This window comes from Rhodnius prolixus, unplaced genomic scaffold, assembly GCF_049639745.1.
Source record: "Rhodnius prolixus isolate KJV_2025 unplaced genomic scaffold, Rpr scaffold_6, whole genome shotgun sequence".
Lineage (NCBI taxonomy): Eukaryota > Metazoa > Arthropoda > Insecta > Hemiptera > Reduviidae > Rhodnius > Rhodnius prolixus.
The window spans coordinates 4,831,751-4,851,365 of NW_027411634.1; the positions used below are offsets into that span (position 1 = coordinate 4,831,751).

The 19,615-nt window shown below is 35.2% G+C and overlaps 2 protein-coding genes across 2 annotated transcripts in view; one reads left to right on the forward strand and one right to left on the reverse strand.

The window, feature by feature from the left end:
- Positions 1-18,799, reverse strand: part of LOC141460308 (uncharacterized) — a 46,825-nt gene extending 28,026 nt beyond the window's left edge. Inside the window, exon 1 of the mRNA XM_074140198.1 lies at positions 17,651-18,799. Within this exon, the coding sequence (XP_073996299.1) occupies positions 17,651-18,652 (1,002 nt within the window). The 5' untranslated portion in view covers positions 18,653-18,799. The remainder of the gene's footprint in view (positions 1-17,650) is intronic.
- Positions 1-19,615, forward strand: part of LOC141461369 (uncharacterized) — a 95,678-nt gene that overhangs the window by 37,065 nt on the left and 38,998 nt on the right. The gene's annotated exons all lie outside the window — the stretch shown is intronic.

A 19,615-nucleotide genomic window follows, 5' to 3' on the forward strand; every position in this document is an offset into this window, starting at 1 on the left:
GGGATTCGTAAGGAATAATCCTCATCGACTATCTGGAAAAGGGTAAAACTATTACAGGTGCATGTTATTCATCGTTATTGGACCGTTTGAAAACCGAGCTGCAAGAAAAACGCCCACGATTGGCCCACAAAAAAGTCCTTTTCCATCACGACAACGCACCAGCTCACACCTCAGCAGTTGTGGTCGCAAAATTAATGGAAATAGGGTTCCAACTCGTTTCACATCCCCCCTATTCTCCAGACTTGGCTCCCTCGGACTACTATTTGTTCCCCAATATGAAGAAATGGCTGGCGGGAAAAAGATTTTATTCAAACGAGGAGGTGATTGCAGAAACGAATGGCTATTTTTCAGACTTGGACAAATCCTATTATTCGGAAGGGATCAACAAACTAGAGCAGCGTTGGACGAAGTGTATAAGCCTAAAAGGAGACTATGTTGAAAAATAAAAAAGGTTTACCCCAAAAAATTAAGTAGTTTTTATTTTTGCACGGACTTTTCAAACGACCCTTGTAAAAGAAACCTGGAAAGAATTCTAAGGTTCTCCTACAACATATGATAGCAAACCAGGCTCTCCAGGCCTGGAAATGTGAAGGGTTGCTGGAATAACCATTTCCTGAAGCTAATATACGTACACGTCTAGGCCTAAGACTTCCCGGAAAGAGATTTCTTGCCTTCATCAATGGTTATAAAAACTGTCAGGTTAGACAACAGGAAAATGGGCTCTTTTTTGTTTTTCTAATCACGGCACCCTAAAAAAAACAAGAAATGGCACATCCGCAGCGGAACTATGTTCTAGACTCTAGACAGTCGCGAAGGGACCTGTCAAGTTGACGTAAAGAGATAAATTTGGTTTTGAGAAGCCTTAAAATTGTAGATATGTATATTTCCCCCCTCCCAGAAACCGATATTTTGGGAGAAAACTGTAACCGCTTCCTTTAAAATTATAAAAATTATTTTAAGGTTTTATTTTTTAAATCAGCTGAGAGCAATAATTCTATTGCAAATTTTATTTTTGGCAAGACTGTCTATTGTAATATTTTATTACATTCCCCGCGTAGTATCTTAGATAATAATTGTGGGCCATATAAATATCTGCACAAACGTTAGTAAATAAATTTAAGACATTTATACATTATGAATAAATACATCCAAGATAGTTATTTATTTATTTTTTTTTTTTTGACATACCAATGTTCGCCATTTCTCATGCAGTTTAGATCCAAATCACACTTACCTGTAACAGAAGACTTAATATTAGAATGCAAAAATTAAATAAAATATAACTGATCAATTGTATTTGGTTTAATAATTATTTAAACATCCGAGTAGTTTATTATTTTGGGCGGGGATTGACGTCCAACAAATTAGGCAAAGTGAACGGGGGTGGGCGAGGTAAAGCTCAAACTTTACAGTTAATTCTTTGTTTTTTAACAACAAAAAGTAGCTCTACACACTGGACTCGAACTGGGGATTTCCCACTTCGATGTTCGAACTTGAAACCACTGTACTAAACCGTTCTTAACTAGTAAGAGGAATTAATAATTGTAGAGCTTATAAAACCGGAAACAATTATTTGAATATCAACTTTAAAAAAATAATATAAAATAAATCATAATAACTGACAGCTGAGCGTTTTAAATGAACATTTCAGTAATAATATAAATAATAATTAATGCAATTCTTTCATAATAAATACAATAAAAACTAAATTACGAGTTTAATAAACAATAATTTCTTACAATATTTTGTATTACAATAAACCGGTTATATGTCGTTAATCATAAGAACTAAACTAACCATGAATAGCATTAAATGGAATTTTAATGAATAATTAAAGATTATATTTGCACCAGAAGAGTTGGCGAACTCCTGGAGTGCAGTTAAAAATAGCGCATGCGATTTTTAATTCACAGCAGTTGGGCTCCGGATTGTCTAGTCTGCATTTAAATTACATTTTTCTTTTTTTCTGTTTCTTTAAATGGTAACTTTTAATTAGTTCTCTAACCTTACAATAGGATTTAAGATCAAGCTGGCTATTGTAGGTACAAGTATTTTACTTTTATTTTTTGTTATAAAGACGCTTCAACATCTTGAGCTCATTTTCGTGAGATTCCCGGTGAAAATTGTAAGAAATAAGAATTTTATAAAACACGCTTAATACGTCTAACTGCCAAATTAGGTGTCGCGTACAGAGGCGACTAGCAAACGTGTTTAACTAATTATTATTTATCATATTAACCATTAAAATAAAATACAAACCTAGACTGAGGAATCGAACCCACTAAATCAGCAATACATCTTAGCTTTGCGGGTCTAGCCTATAACCACCTAACATACTTTACTATAAATTTCTCATATTAAACATTAAAATAAAATGCAAGACCTAGACCAGTGGAATCGAACCCACTAACCAACAATACATCTTAGCTTTGCGGGTCTAGCCTATAAACGCCTAACATACTTTACTATAAATTTCTCATATTAAACATTAAAATAAAATGCAAGACCAGTGGAATCGAACCCACTAAACCAGCAATACACCTTAGCTATGCTGGTCTAGCCTATAAACGCCTAACATACTTTACTATAAATTTCTCATATTAAACATTAAAATAAAATGCAAGACCAGTGGAATCGAACCCACTAAACCAGCAATACACCTTAGCTTTGCTGGTCTAGCCTATAAACGCCTAACATACTTTACTATAAATTTCTCATATTAACCATTAAAATAAAATGCAAGACCTAGACCAGTGGAATCGAACCCACTAACCAGCAATACACCTTAGCTTTGCGGGTCTAGTCTATAACCGCCTAACATACTTTATTATAATTTTCTCATATTAAACATTAAAATAAAATCCAAGACCTAGACCAGTGGAATCGAACCCACTAAACCAGCAATACACCTTAGCATTGCGGGTCTAGTCTCTTTTAACCGCTCTGCTATCGTGGCGCCTTCACCGTTGTACTAATAATATTGATACAAAAAGAAGATTGTTCAGAATTATAGAGTATTTTCCCCGCTACTTAATTTTACTAAATGATTGATCAAATTATTGATTTTTTTTTCGGTAAAAAAAAATTAAACGCAATTCAATGTGTCTAATAAAAATTTTAATTATAATAATTTAATTTAATATGTGACCCAATTACCATGCAAACTAGTTTTACTTGTTGACGCGTTATTTATTTCCCCCCTGCCATCAACTTGAATACACTTCATAATACATAATAAATTAATCTTGTCTTTAAAAGGAGGGAGAGAAATATTTATTCATAAGCCGATTTAATTAGGAGTACGACGAGTTCTTTTTTTTTCGGTTACCACGTAGACAGGGTGCCGCCAATATAATGTGAATGACCTTGGCGAGTTATAGTATGTTATCCCCACCATTCATTAAAAAAAAAATTATACGGATTCTACGCTCATTCATACAGCAGATTAAAAGGCTTGGCAACTATTTAAATGAATTAAAACAAAAAATAAAATAAAAGGACAGCCTCTACGATGTTTACTATCCACCAACTTTTAATGTTTTATTGTTTCATTCTTTAATTTTTTTTTTTTTTTTTAATGAAACTAACAAATCATTCAAATTAAGTAATCCGGAATTGTTAATGAGTTGCTGATGAATGAGAATGATCTTGTTGAGATTGTTGTTTTGTTTTTTAATTACGCATGATTAAACAAATTGTTTTGTTTGATGTTTATTACTTTAGCGAATGAAATTAAGGTTTCATTGCAGGTGGGAGGCGGAGAGATTAATTTTTTAAGGCAATGATCTTCCTTTTTAAATAATTTCTGAAAACGATCTTTTTTTTTGGCGTTTATTTTTGCTACAATCAGCGCGTTGGCGCTATAAGCAACAGTGATAACAAATGAAGCAAATGAGTGGTGAAGTTACACCCAGTGGTAACTCTCTAAAACATTAGGCTATTGGTAGCTCTCTCTTCACTAGAGAGGAGATCACGAGGCCACTATCTCTTTTAAGACGTCTGGCCCAGGTTATCAGGAAGTGTTCTAGAAGAATGATTTTTGAGCTAAAGGATTTGCTGCATATGATTGCAGGTAGAAGTAAACGAGTGGAGAAGTTACCCAGTGGTAACACTCCAAAACATTATACGGTTAGTCACTCTCTTCACTTGAGAGGAGATCACGAGGCCACTGTCTCTTTTAAGACGTCTTGTCCAGGTTATCAGGAAGAATTCTAGAAAAAAGATTTTGTGAGCTAGAGGATTTGCTGCGTATGATTGCAGTTAGAAGTAAACGAGTGGAGAAGTTACCCAGTGGTAACGCTCCAAAACATTAGACTGTTAGTCACACCCTTCACTTGAGAGGAGATCACGAGGCCACTGTCTCTTTTAAGACGTCTTGTCCAGGTTATCAGGAAGAGTTCTAGAAGAAAGATTTTGTGAGCTAGAGAATTTATATGAGATTGCAGGCTGAAGTGGAGTTTTCTGTATCGTGTTTTCAGCGACTTGAGTGGTAAATGGAATGTTAAGTAGGCTTACCATACGTCCCGGTTGGACCGGGATGGTCCCGGTTTGAGATCCCTGTCCCGGCGGCCCGGTCAAACTTGAACAACACCGACACCCCGGCCGATCGTTCCTCCGCGCCCATTTATTAATATGTTTTCAGTTCTTAATAATTTTGATTGCATACCAAATATGAAAAACACAAATTAAGCGAAAAGCAAAACGAAAATGAGCCTCTTCCTCCTCTGCGTCCCGGTTTGGCTCTTCGTAATTATGGTATGCCTAATGTTAAGGGCACTGTGTATAGTCCAGGTTGGAGACATAAAATGTAGCGTTTAGAATGGTTCGAAGTATTTTAGATTGTAGCGATTGAATCCTTTGGAGATTTGTGCTTTTGGTTGAACCCCACAGCTCTATTCCATACGCCAAGATGGGTTTTAAAATAGAAGTATAAATTAGTCTTCTGTTGTACAGAGAGAGTTTTGTTCTTTCGTCTAAAAGTCTTTTAAGTAGTCGATAGTAGTCTGTTTAGTTCTGTTCTTTTAAGTCAAGTGTGGAGGTTCCCAAGAAAGTCTTCGGTCTAAGTAAAGCCCAAGGTAGAGGGCAACGTCTGAAAAGCGAGAGCAATTTTTTTTTATAATTATTCACTTTCTATTGTCGATTGTATCAGATTGTGTCAAAATTTCGATATTATTTTTGATTTGTGTGAATGATGAATCGATTTAAAGATCAAACAAACCAGTAAATGAATCATTAAAACTGCTTCTCTTATTTCATTAATTGAAAAACAAAAATTATACATCTTTGTCATAAACTTTTTAAACAATCAAGGAATAAAAGGGAATCGCTGTGATGGATTCAAAATTCTAAGTGCGTCATTCTATTGGGTCCTTAAAGTAATAAATTGAATAAAAAAGGCTTCATTATGAATACTTTGTATTCAAGGAATAAAGTGTTATTTTTTTTTTAGCCTAATTTATGTTCAATCTCTCATCAAAATAAATTAGTTGAATATAAAATATTGCCTATTAAGAGAAATTTAAACGCCATTAAAGTGCGAGGCTTCTAAAATGTGATGCAAGAAATGTTCAGGCTAGGCGTTCTTTAGTAGATATTGACTTCACAATAAAAATAATATATGTTCATATTTATAATATTTTTCGAAAAAAAATTATAATAAATTAATTAATAAATATTAATCTAAACAGAAACAAAAAGTTCCATGTTTGAAATTTAATTAATTTTTTCTTTTCTTATTAGAAAAATGTAATTTTTTCTGTTTTTCTTTAGCTCTCATACTTTGCGATAATGAAGCTTTTGATTTTAGTTTTCGCCAGAAATAAGATTTTCTCTAAGCCCCTGGAGCTTCATTTAAAACTTTTTTTTACGTAGTGAAGTTTGTGGTCTGTAGACGTGTTTATACAAACAGCAATTTGAGCAATTAAAGTTTAATAGAAAAAGTTGAGAAAAAGTGTATATAGTACCAAATTTGGATTCAGAAGATGGGAAACAAGGATATGAAACTTGGATAATTGGCTTTCGTACAGCTCACAGCATCCAGGACAGACTTGTCTGAAAACGAGACTGGCCTTGTACAGAGCATAAAGGCTATGGTCGCCAATCATCTCAGATATTGGCGCAACTTAAATTTTAAAAAAAGTATATATACGAAAAATTAATTAAAATCATTAACCTTAGGATTCTAGATTGGCGAGGAATCGGTCAGATAAAAAACACTCTCGTCTTCTTGCCAACGTTTCGACAAATATATTGTCCTCTTCAGGGCGTGGCTATGCGGGTTGGTTGAGTTACTCAACCAACGTTTCTGTAACTCAACCAACCCGCATAGCCGCGCCATGGCGCATCAAATCTCTGAGTTCTTGGACAATATATTTGTCGTAACGTTGGCAAGAAGACGAGTTTTTTTTTTTTTTATTTGGCCGATTCCTCGCCAATCTTGTATCCTAAGTTTAACAATTTACGGTCACGAAACTCGTATTCAAAAAATCATTAACACTACAGTGCACTTTTCAGATTCAGATAATCCTATCAGAACTCCTTATCAGAGTTAATACCCCTGACTTAAATGTCAGCTGTAAAACATATGTTTTTCACACCTTCCAATAGAAAATAATTAAGAACATATAAGCAAATAAATTGGCAGTCCTGTTATGTATTTTTTGTATGTACATACGTATACATCATGAATTAAATACGAGTTGTTGATTAAGGTAAAAGCAAGAAGATAACTTGCATACGAGATGGAGATAAATATAATTCTATCCTCCAATGTTGACAAGTAAGAGATAAGAGCTCTAGAGCCAACCACTTGGAGGCTGGAAGATTTAGAATATTGGAAACAGGAAACGGTCTGACTGGACAGCGCGTAGAAGAGTTGTTTATTTTAAAGGAATAAGAATCTTTTTTTATACTAAAAGATAAATCTTTATTATTTTTTTTTAAAGTAAAATTTCTATATTTTGTCTATATGATAAGTTATTTAATGTATTTTAAGGCTAGCTGTTATTATTTCAATACAAGGCGCATCAAATCTCTGAGTTCTTTGGCGGCCGGAGCTTTCTGTAGGGCACCGTAGAGTTTGAAGCCATTAAAAGACGAGCAGGGATCCCCAAACTACGGCCCATTTATCCGGCCCCCTGCCGCACTTCCGGAAGGGGCATCTCTTTCATTGGTGGTCAGTGAGAGGAGGAGCACTATATATGGCGGTCCCACCACAAAGCGCTGCGTCGCTCATGTACAGTACTACTTCCGTTGACGCGGGATGCAACGCGTCACCGGCTCCGAAAACAGTGTAAAATAACAGCCTGAAGTAGGAAGAAAGGCAATGCACTATAACTAAACCGGACACTGACCATCTCATTAGCCAAAAGCAGGTCCATAGTTCCCACAGAAATACTGGGCAGTTTGGTGATTTAAATTTACTTGTTCTTTATTTGAAATATTCTATTTGTTCCCGTTTTTTTTTTGTTTTTTTTTTTTTTACTTTAAAGTAGTTTGTTTTATAGTCCGGCCCTCCAACGGTCTGAGGGACAGTGAACCTGGCCCCCTGTGTAAAAAGTCAGGGGGACCCCTGATCTAGAGTCTAGAGGACATATCAAATAAAGGCTATCCAAGTACTGGGGAATATAGGAGTGGAGAGTATTTTAATGGGGGCAACGGGCAAAATAATCCATAAAATTAATTTTAGGGGGAAAAAAAAAGTTTGGTTATTCTTTGAACCAGACATCATATGTATTTTCAAAACTTCATACACGTTTTCATGATGTAACCAAGAAAACTAACTGGTCTTTATTCTCCTAATTCGTGAAAGAATCCCCTCTATTTTGATCATACCATATTTCCATGAATGAAAAAAATACGTATTTTAAATTGATAGGCCTACTTTTTTCATAATTAATAAATAAATCAGTGAAAACTACTAAAAACTACGCACACATTTCATAACCCTGCAACAATCTCACTATGAATTTATTAGCAACAATTTAAAAACAACTTACGTAAAAAACAAACCACAGAATTTCCGGTTGGGATAGATTTCGTGAAAAATCATTTTTTTTTTTATTTAAAAAAAAAAAAAAATTATGACCGGAAGTTAAGTCATAAAAACGCATACTTAATGGGGTATAGAATCACCATTCGCTTTTTTTTACTAATGACGTTCACACAATAATTGGTAAAAAGTAAATATTTTGTTTCTGTGACTCAAAAAAAACAAACAAACGGACTACCACCGCACAAGATAGTACGTCATTTCCTAAGCGGTGGTACAGGATCACAGACACACAAAGAATTATGAAAATAAAAGGAGATAATAACAGGAAATTGATTTATCCTGACGTTTTAAAAGGTAATATATTCGTAATTATGATTTGTGATTCTTTTTTCAAAAAAAAAAAAAAAAAAATCAAATCAAAGATTAAAATTGAAAATTGAAAACAAGAAACTGTCACGAAGAGTAGACAGACACAACTCCATGGAATGGACCAAAGATGTTTAGCGAAAGACAAATTGTACTAGAGAGTATTCCGTTTAGAATTTTTCTAATTTCCTCTTTGGTTCGGTAATTACACGAGCTCGCGTGTGGCACACAAATCCATTTGCTTCTCCTCCTTCTACTTATCATTATATTTCCTCTTTCGGCATCCTTTTCATGTTTGCTTTATTTTTTTTACTCATTTTCACTCTATTTTTTTTTTTTTTTTTTAATCGTTCAGTAGTACTTCAAAATGACAACATGAGTAGGGATAGATATATCCTACTTTCCAGAATTTTTCTATCTTTATTACCTGATCATTGTGATTACCTTTGCTTATTCCAGAAAGTATCCTAGTTTGTCCTATATAGTTCTATTTTGTTGCAAAAAAAAAAATAAATATCGTCTGTGCCTTGGCTACAAATATTGGGAGCGTTTTACACGAGATAATTTGGGAATAAGGATGTCAGGTATTATTTTATTAATCTTATGCTTAGTAAATATATTTTATAACGATTAGTAAAGTAGGAGTTCACCACCCTATAGATACACTAAAACCCTTAACATTCTCCGAAAGGGATAACTACATTGCGTCACTCAGTGTTTCTGCTGTTAGCTGCTATCCCCAAATTCCCTACCCCCCAAAATTTGGGAATAAGGATGTCAGGTATTATTTTATTAATCTTATGCTTAGTAAATATATTTTATAACGATTAGTAAAGTAGGAGTTCACCACCCTATAGATACACTAAAACCCTTAACATTCTCCGTAAGGGATAACTACATTGCGTCACTCAGTGTTCCTGCTGTTAGCTGCAATCCCCAAATTCCCTACCCCCCCCCCAAATTTCAGGAATAAGATAGTAAAAAATTCTTGACCAGATCTTGATAGGAAACATGTGAAAAATCTTTTAAAGTTTTAGTCAACATTACGAATTGTAACTTAGTTCATCTTCAGGACTAAAGGCCAAAAAAAAAAAAAAAACAAAGATCTCTGGGTGTTAACAAAAATGTTAATTATGGAGAAAACAAGATATTATGCCCCCCACAATTTGAGTTAAAAAAAAAAAATAGCATAAAAAAACAAAAACGTATTTTTTTCAATTTGCTTTTAGTGAGCGTAAAAATTTTCTATTAAGGATTCAATTAAGCGAGGAATCTGTCTAGAACAAATAAACGATGTTGGAAAAAGATGGAATTGTTTTTGGTTTTTACTTCTGAACCGATTCCTCGCTAACTGAATCTTTAATATAAAACAAAACTCTAAAAACTATGGACAGTAAGTTAGATTTTACTCTAATCTATACTAGATACAAATAATTCAGATTCTAAACTAAATTACTTAAATAACGTATCATGAATAATGCCTTAATTTCTCCTGTATAATTTGTAGACACCCAGAACACTCGTTTTTCATTCTTTACTAGCCCTAAAGATTAACGGAATAATTACAGTACGAAACGTTGTGTAAGAAATTTTTGTTTATTCACAAAACTGACTAAAACTCCAAGATTCCTTGGAGAATTGGTAATACTCAATGGAATCACAAAAATTCATGGCAGCTTATGGGCATTTAGACTAATGTTGGTTCTAAAAATTGTTTGTTTTTAGTTTGAAGTAAAGTAATTGTATATTATTTCAGGCAGGCTTTACGTCCAACTACCAAATTAGGTGCCGTGGACGGAGGCGACTAGCTAACATACTTTACTATAAATTTCTCATATTAACCATTAAAAAAAATCCAAGACCTAGACTGAGGAATCGAATCCACTAACCAACAATACACCTTAGCTTTGCAGGTCTAGCCTATAACGCCTAACATACTTTACTGTAAATTTCTCATATTAACCATTAAATAACATACAAGACCTAGACTGAGGAATCGAATCCACTAACCAACAATACATCTTAGCTTTGCAGGTCTAGTCTCTAACCGCCTAACATATTTTACTATAAATTCAGAATATAGAAGAATCCAAGACCCAGACTGAAGAATCAAATCCACTCGAAAAAATCTCTAAAAACTCGGATAAAAAACGGAAATAAGTACCTTTCACCGACTATATATATATATATATATATATATATATATAAAAATTACTGCCAATTTGGATAATCAAAATCGATCAATTCACAGATACTTTACTGTCAAAATAATTTACACTAATGGATTTCTAAAAAGTGCCAAGTCTTTTTGAAATATCGAAATTAAAACAAGTCTTACAAACGGTGGTTGTGCTTTCAGACATTTGTTACATAATATCCACTGATAAATTTCAATCTCTTGATCATTATACTGAATGTCCACCCCCTCTCCTTTCGCTCCAAAGTGTCCGGTTTTCAATTCATCTAAAGATCAAGGCTTATCTCTGTTGCCATTTATGGATTTGAGTTCGCATTAGAACACTACCAGTAATATATGAATATAAAATTACTTTTATTGCAACATCATCAACATATTATTATGGACATGATAAAGATGCAAGTTTAGTTGCATTTAAAGATTAGTTTCTCGGTAAGTTACAAGTCGAAATCCTGAAACCGTTCAGCGTGCTACCTCCGTTAAAATCACCAAAGATATTAGCCCATTTTAATTTTGAATACGCTTTCCTTTAAAACGTTACCGAAGGGCCCAGTCAATGTATATATTTAATAAAACTTAATTATACATAATTAACATATGAATAATTTGACAATTAAATTAACAGCTAAGGGCTCAAAAATTCTGTAATTAAAATTAAGTTATATACTTAACAGTGTTAACACAAAATAAGTTGCATGTCATTTAAGTGTGAAAATAAGTTGTAGTTTTTTAATAAAAAATGTTAATGTGTAGTTGTCATTAAATGACAAGTTTGATTAATAAATGACAAGCCTCCATTATTAAACTATTTTCTACCTAATATATGGTATTAAGACTTAAGGGGAACTGGTTATTATTTACAAAAACTGGAGAATGTACGTAAGTTTTTATTTTTTGATTTATTTACTTGTAATTTCTATGCCTTCATGATCGTATTTCTTTAATTCACTTCCTTTTTTAGCCCTCCAAGTCAGAAATTGTACTGCATAAAAGGAAGTTACCGCCTCATCAATATCAGTACATTTTATTTTGTAGCCTGACTTGTATTTTTACAACAGATAGACAAAAATGCAATAGTATTTTCTTCTTGTTTCCTATCGTGTTTTAAAAATAATTATATGCATTCTATGCAGCTAACAAACTGCAATAGGTTTGTGGCGGTGGGAGGGGGGGCTGTATAAAGGTCCTTAAACTTGTAGGTTAAATTATCTAATGAGGAGATGGGAGGGGCTCCTTTCTGCAAATGGCAGTTTAATTGTAACTAGCAATTTGTCAACAGGAATAAATTGTTTTGAAAATTCATGTAATGAGGGGGGGGAGCCGGAGAACAATTTTAAAATTAAAGTCATCCTATCCGATTTCTTTTACTTGCAGTTTTCTTATTTGTTTTGTTTTTTTTTTTTTTTAATTATTTAAGGAGCGTCCGCAGTTGTGGTCAGTTAGTGTACGGGGCTTTTTTTTATTTCCGGTATGCTGCCGGTTTTTGGACTCGTTACAGACAACACTGACCATCTGGACAGTGATCAGTAAGAATCTCACTTTAACTCTCTGCGGCTAGGTGGGTTATAAAACTGTCCCACCTTTTGCTTAGCTTTTGCTGCATGGTGGGAGATATTTTAACCCACCTCGAAAAGTTGCAAGTTATTCATACATGCAGCTTAATATGTTATTTAAAGTTTTTCATTCAGTTGGCAGTGCTATGCACCAATGGTAAATACGTAAATAAGTGAAAAACAAATTGTATATCAATTATAAACTTGGCCGATAGTAAAAAATGGTGGCACCGCATACTGTTCTATTATTTAGATGCAGCTGTTGTTAATTCATATATTGTTTATAAAAAATTGGGTCAAAACATGGAACTTAAACATTTCAAGGAACAGTGCGCTGAAGGACAGTGCTGTATTGTCTGCAAAGTTCCGCTTTGTTTTGGTAAAAAGTTGTGTTTGAATGAACATCATATAAAGCATTAGTTGCATAGTGGTATTATACAATACCAGTGTCCCACACTAAAAAAGGACCATTGAAATGTTATTAAGTTTTTCTTTTCTTGTTTTCTTATTTCGAGAGTAATGATTATTTGAGAGGGATGATTACATATGTAAGATAATGGAAATGAATGATGATTTCCATTTTTTTTTATAATAAAAGAAATTCTGTGCAACTAGGGCTTTTATTTTCTTTAAAATCGTGTGCCTCAAAGAATTAAAGAGGAAAATCTAAGAGTCTGTAACTGGATTCAGTACCTGGGATCTCAGGAAACGTATTGTAAGAGGAAATCTGACAAAAATGACAAAAAAAACCATTCGCTACGTCATTTCCGGTTAATGAATTTCCTTATCGTAATTTTAGCCCCCCCTACAATAGGTCTACAAGTTACACTAGAATTGACAATTTAAACTTCACCACACGTGGATGTCTAATCGATATTTTTTCTACTTTAAGGGTCTAATCGACCCTTAATCGAAATGTACGGATTAATAGTTATTGACCCCTCGATTAACGTAACGATCGACGAAAAGTCTTCTAGAAAACGGAGCTTGAAGGGAGAAAAAAAAAAATCAAGGCCATTTTCAGGAAAAACTAGACTCCAGACGATAGCAGATTTTTGAAACAACAACATTAATAAACAGAAACGGAACACAGACACATACTTTGAGAACAGATGTAGCCGGAAGTAGGTTGTTCTCCAAAATACCGAAGAGAGAGAGAGAGAGAGAGAGAGTAAAAAGAAAAAAAAAACAAATCTATTTAAGTTGCTCAAATCATCACTCTTCTCAACTTGCAAGTTCAGCCGTCTCCTTTCACTAAGAAGTGCAGCTGTTGTCCCACAAGATGCCATCAGTAAGAACAGTTGGAATTCAATTGCACATTGCTGAATCACTTTTATTGAATACTATTCATTTAGAAAGCAAAAAAAAAATCTCTTGTAAACAAGTAGTGGGGCTAAAATATGACGATGAATTGCCACATTCTATGAGATAGTGCATTATTTAAATAAAGTGCACCTTAAGTTGAGTAAAAGAAAGTAGACTCGATGAAGATTGAGTTAAAGAACTCTACCAGGAGGGGGGCCGTAAATTAAGCAATGAAGTGTGACTAAGTCAGCGGTTCCCAACCTGGGGTACGCGAAAGATTGTTTAGGGGTACGCAAAAAAGAAGTTATTATGGCGGAAGATATAAAAATTATACAGATATATTATTAATGAGAAAAAAATTATATAATAAATGATTCCTACAACTTAATTACAAAATTATTATAATAAAACTGAATAACATATAAATTGACAAGAATTAAGTACTCATTCGATACTGCAGCATTTTTTTTTAAATTAAATATATTTGTATATCAAAAGTTATTAAATGATTTCTTGAAATGTAAAAATTCGATAAAATGTTGCTTTAGTTTTGACTAATATTACACATGGCCCGCATATAATTTAGAATAGAATAGAATAGAATAGAAAAGAAATTTATTATTCTGGGACAATTGTCCCCTAAGAATAAATACAGGTACAAATAGAGGCCTTAATAGTTTGGCCTGTGATTATACAGAAATTAAATAAATAAATAAATATTTACAAAAGTGAAAATGAAAGTAAAAATAAAATAATAAAACAGCAGAAATTAAGGAAATGAATTAAAACAATTAGAATTTCGGAGGAAGCTGAATAGAAAGGAGATAACTGAATAGACGGGATTTAAAGATGGATAGGGTAGGAGCATGGCGGACAGATGAAGGCAAGGAGTTCCATAGAGAGGTAGCACGTATGAGGAAGGACTTGTCAAAGGATGAGGTACGGTGAGAGGGAATATAAAGATCAGATGAGCGAGATCTAGTGTTACGGGAATGGATGGAGGATTTAAACTTAAGGAGTTGAAAAATATAGGAAGGCCTTTGAGACTGGATGACTTGAAAAAGGAAAGAAGCCAAAAAATATTGGCGGCGATAGACAGGAAAAAGCCACTTCAACTCATCGTAGCAGTGCGAAATGCGAGAGTCTCTGGAAATGCTGAAAATAAATCTTATGAAGCAGTTCATGAGGCGCTTAAGCTTAGCTTCAATATCACCAGATAGACCGCCATACACTAAACAACCATAGTCGAAATGGGGGAATATAAGAGAGGAAACTAGGAGTTGCCGGGTCTTAATTGGAAAAAGGTGACGGGAACTATTAAACTGCTTAAGGATATGGATGGAACGGCGAGAGATTTGGGAAACATGGTTTTTCCAGGATAGGTTTTGATCGAAAGTGATACCAAGGTTTTTCACAGAGGAACAATATTTTATTGGGGTATTGTAAAGGAAAAGATTAGGAAGAGGAGCCAATGATTTAAGGAGTGGGTTGGAGCCAATAACTATAGCTTTGGTCTTTTCTACATTCAGGGTAAGCTTATTGTTCGTGGCCCATGCTGAGATGTTATTGAGGTCTTCTTGAAGTTTAAATACAGCTTCAAACAAATCCGACGGGGAAAAGGATATGTAAATCTGAAAATCATCAGCATAGAGGTGATACTGGGAATGAGAGATGGAAAGAGGAAGGTCATTGATGTAAATTGAGAAGAGGGTGGGAGATAGGGAAGAACCTTGAGGTACACCGCGTGACAAAGGAAGAAGTGAAGAAGGATTACTATCGGGAGTGACAACGAATTGGGAACGATTAGACAGGAAGGATTGGAACCAACGGAGGGTGCTATTGGAAAAAGAGAGGGATTGTAGTTTAGATAGCAGGATATGATGGTCAACGGTATCAAAGGCTTTGGAGAAGTCTAGGAGTATAAGGATGGTAAGTTTTTGGTCGTCAATAGCCGTCTGCAAGTCATGGGTAATTTTCAAGAGTGCAGAATGAGTGGAATAAGAAGGACGAAAGCCAGATTGGAGTGGATTAAGGAGATTGTTTTGTTCGAGGTAATTAGAAAGCTGGGATTGCACTAAACGTTCAAAGGGTTTGGAGAAATTTGATAAAATAGAGATGGGACGAAAATCAATAGGAGAGGTGGGATTTGAGATTTTATTTAGAGGACGGACTAGGGCTGTTTTCCAGCAGGATGGGAAAATAGAATTCTGAAGGGAGAAATTATAAATATGGTAAAGGACTGGCAATATCGCTGGGAGGCAGGCTTTAATTAATTTAACAGGAATGTTGTCAGGGCCATAGTCATTTGTACGGGATTTCAGAACTGAGGTTAGGAGATCTTCAGGAGTAATATGATGGAAAAAAAAATTGTTAGGATCAAAGGAGGGTAAAATGAGAGCAGGAACATTACAAGAGGCATTGGTTAAGAAGGAAGTGAAGTGGACGTTCAGGTCATCAGGAGATATTGAAATGGGGCAGGAGCGATTAGATCTACAGAGGGAAAGCTTACGAAGGATAGCCCATTTCGATTTGGAATCAGGAGCATTGGAGAGAGATAAGTGAATATGAAGGGATTTGGCTCGGCGGACAGAGGCCAGAGTAAGGTTACGCAGGAGCTTATACAGAGAGTAGTCATGAGGAGAACGCGTGCGTCTAAACCTCCTCCTGGCTGCCTCTCTTCTCCTCATCATGTCCTTGAGCTCCGGTGTAAGCCAGGGTGCAGGAGGACGTCGAACATGACAGGTTTTAATGGGAGCATGGGAGTCTAAGATGTTAAGGAGGTGATGTGTTAGGATTTCAACCTTGGTATCAATAGAGTCGGTATAAAATAAAGTTTCGAAAGGAAGGGTTTCAAGGTCAGTTTTTAATGGTTCAAAACAGAGGGAATCAAGATGGCGAAAGGAAAAGGTCCTAGGAACAAAAGGTGGGGTATGTAAATTATAAGTTATTTGAATGAGATCGTGAGCGGATAGGAAAGATACAGGGAGCTGCGACGAGGACAGAAGTTTATCTTGGGAGTCTATAATGAAAAGGTCAAGCCAGGTATCGGAAGAATATGTGTGATGAGTAGGAGAGTAAGGAACTACATAAAGATTCAAGGAATAGAAAAGATTTGTAAGGTATAACATTTCAGTGGACTCGACAAGCAGATTGGAATTGAAATCGCCAGCAAGGATTATATGAGAGTAAGCAGGGACAAGCTCAAAGAGGAGAGATTCAAAGGATAGGTCAAAAGGAACTCGGGGGGGACGGTAAACAACAACAAAAAGGAGGGGAGAAGAAGAAAGAGGAGAAGATATTTCGACAAACATATATTCAGGTTGGTGGGATTCGGAGGAAGGGGAATGAGCAAGGAGTCTAGCCTTCAGGCTATCATGAACAAAGAGACCCACACCTCCACCGGTACGGTCTTCTCTGTCACAACGCAAGAAGGTGAAATTAGGAATGGAAACTTGCGAGGAAGGAATGTAGGGTTTAAGCCAGGTTTCGGAAACTGCTATAATGTGATAGAAATTATCAAGGAAATACTGTAGGAATTCATCATAATGTGCAAGGAGGGATTGAGCGTTGACGTGGCAGGAGGTCAGGGCATTAGTCATTTAAGGAGCAGGAAGGATATAAATCAAGAGGGAAAACTGCTGCTGTACAAAAAAGAAGTGTATCTTCCACTTGTTTGAAAAATGAAAAATTGAAAATGATAAAAAGAACATAATAATGACACCATTGTAAATAGAAAGGTTCAAAGAAAAAAATTGCACATATAATATAAGAATAAGAACAAAAAAACCAAATAAAAACTACTTTATCAAAGGAATAAAAGAAAATTAGGTCTGTAAATGAGATTAAATCTACTTGTTTGAAAATTGAAAAATTGAAAATGATAAAGAACAAAATGATTAAAACATCTTTGCTATATAAAAAATTAAAAAGAAAAGATTTACATAAATAATGTGAAAATAGGTGCATAAAACCAAACAAAAAAACCACTTTATAGAACAAAATAAATGAAAATAAGGTCTGTAAATGAGACTGAATCCACTTATTTGAAAATTGAAAAATTAAGAAAGATAAAAAGAACAAAATAATTAAAACATCTTTGCTATATAAAAAGTTAAAAAGAAAAGATTTACATAAATAATGTGAAAATAGGTGCATAAAACCAAACAGAAAAACCACTTTATAGAACAAAATAAATGAAAATAAGGTCTTTAAATGAAATTGAGAGAAAAAGTGAACAGAAAAAATGGGCCAGGGAAAAACATCCAAGTCCTCTGGACTATTGATGACGACGACCGGAAGGCCATCACCCCGACGGCACTTCACCCGACCACCACTAAACCAGACGTATTTAACTTTGTCCGCAGATCTCTTCTGTCGAGCCAGCCAATACAAATGCCTGTTAGTAGCGGTCATCGCATCTCCGACGTAAACACGAGAGTCACTATCAGGGTAGCCAAGATGACGAGTGGAGAAATCCCTCTTTATTCTCCTCTGGCGTACCACCTCGTCCCGCAGAGACTGCCTAACGAACCGGGCCACAACAGCTCCAGGGGCGCCGTCCCGCCTCGGACCAAGCCGCTCAACGTGGTCCAAGTCGTCAGAGCTAATCTTTAGGCCTAGACCAGCGCAAACACTCACCACAACAGCAGCAGGCACCTCCTCTTGTTTTGAAGGAATACCTCGAATCTCAATAGTATTCCTGAGAAGTCGCTGCTCACTCGTGTTCACTCTAACCTCAAGAGCGGAGACTTTCTTTTTTAAAGTGCAATTCTCGGAGGAGAGAAGCTCAATTTGTTTATTTTGAGTCTCAAGCAGATTCTCAAGCTTCTTAAGCCTCTCAGAATTTTCGAAACTGAGTTCAGCTTGCTTGTCAAGTGTTGACTTGATATCTTTGAAATCACAGCCTGATTCCGGAAGCCTAACCTTCATCAATCTAACCTCCTCAGCCAACTCCTTCAATACCTCCCAGAGCTTACGCACACTTTCATCATTTAAAGAGGAAGCTGCAGAGGCCTCCGATGGTGTAACAGGCCTTTCGCTGTGTGGAAAATTTTTCTTAGCCGTGTCACAAGCAGGGCAAATCCACGTCTTATTTAAGGCTATAAGGTTATCAACATCCTTATCTTTCAAATTGCAGCATTTGCTATGATAAATAGCTTTACACTGCACATTAGAGCAGGTGAGTGATTTCTTATCATCCCTTGTAACCGTACTATTACATGCAGGGCACACCACCATCTTCAATTTACAATCAGTGCGAAACGAAAGCAAAAAAGCAATAAAAACAAAATTGGAAAAAGTAATACGCCCTTAATAAGATTAAGAGAGTACTGAATGCCACAGCAGTGAGAGCGTTATCAGTTGTCGTATAATGCACATGCGCACCCCACCACTGACACCTGACCACAGTTATCTCTTACCTGTCTCGTAACTAGATTGAGTTAAATAACTTCACTGTCCACTTTATTCAAGCTTACAGAAACTTTTAGCGAGTGTAAACAATCTATTCGGTAAAAACTGCACACTTTCACGGGCACACAGGTGAAAAATAAATTGCAGAAAATTACTTATAACACTTTACTTCTCCTTTATTAACGCTTTGCTGTCAATTTACGACCCCCGCAATAGTTATTGGTTTGAAATGTTTACCTATTCATTAATGATTTTTTTTAATAGGAACATATCGTATGTATATGTTCTTTACAAGACACATTATATTCAGATTGTTTTGCTGTTAATTTAAAGTTACAATACGTAAAAACAAGAATACGATTATTTTATATGTTAGGGGCACACACTGAGGAAACAATCAGGTAAAGGGGTACACTAATGAAAAAAGATTGGGAACCGCTGGGACTAGATTACGAGTATGCGGAGAATTTGACTTCAACTTTGTTTCCGTTAGCGTATTAAGAATATTTAGCTGAAACCGATTTTGTATATACCAAACTGATTAATTATTAACCTCTGAAATACTGAAATCGGTCAGAGATACAATAAACACGCGCGCTGCGGCGAATAAAATTAGCAAAATAAAGAATTATCACTTTCATTCATTGAGTTATGCAAAAGATGAATGCGCGATGATCTCAGCACACCTAATTCCGGCCGTGAGAAAATTTACCCCCTCCCTTTATTTTTTGGATATATCCCCAAAGTAATAAATCAAGCTAACACAAATGAAAATGATTTAAGATATGA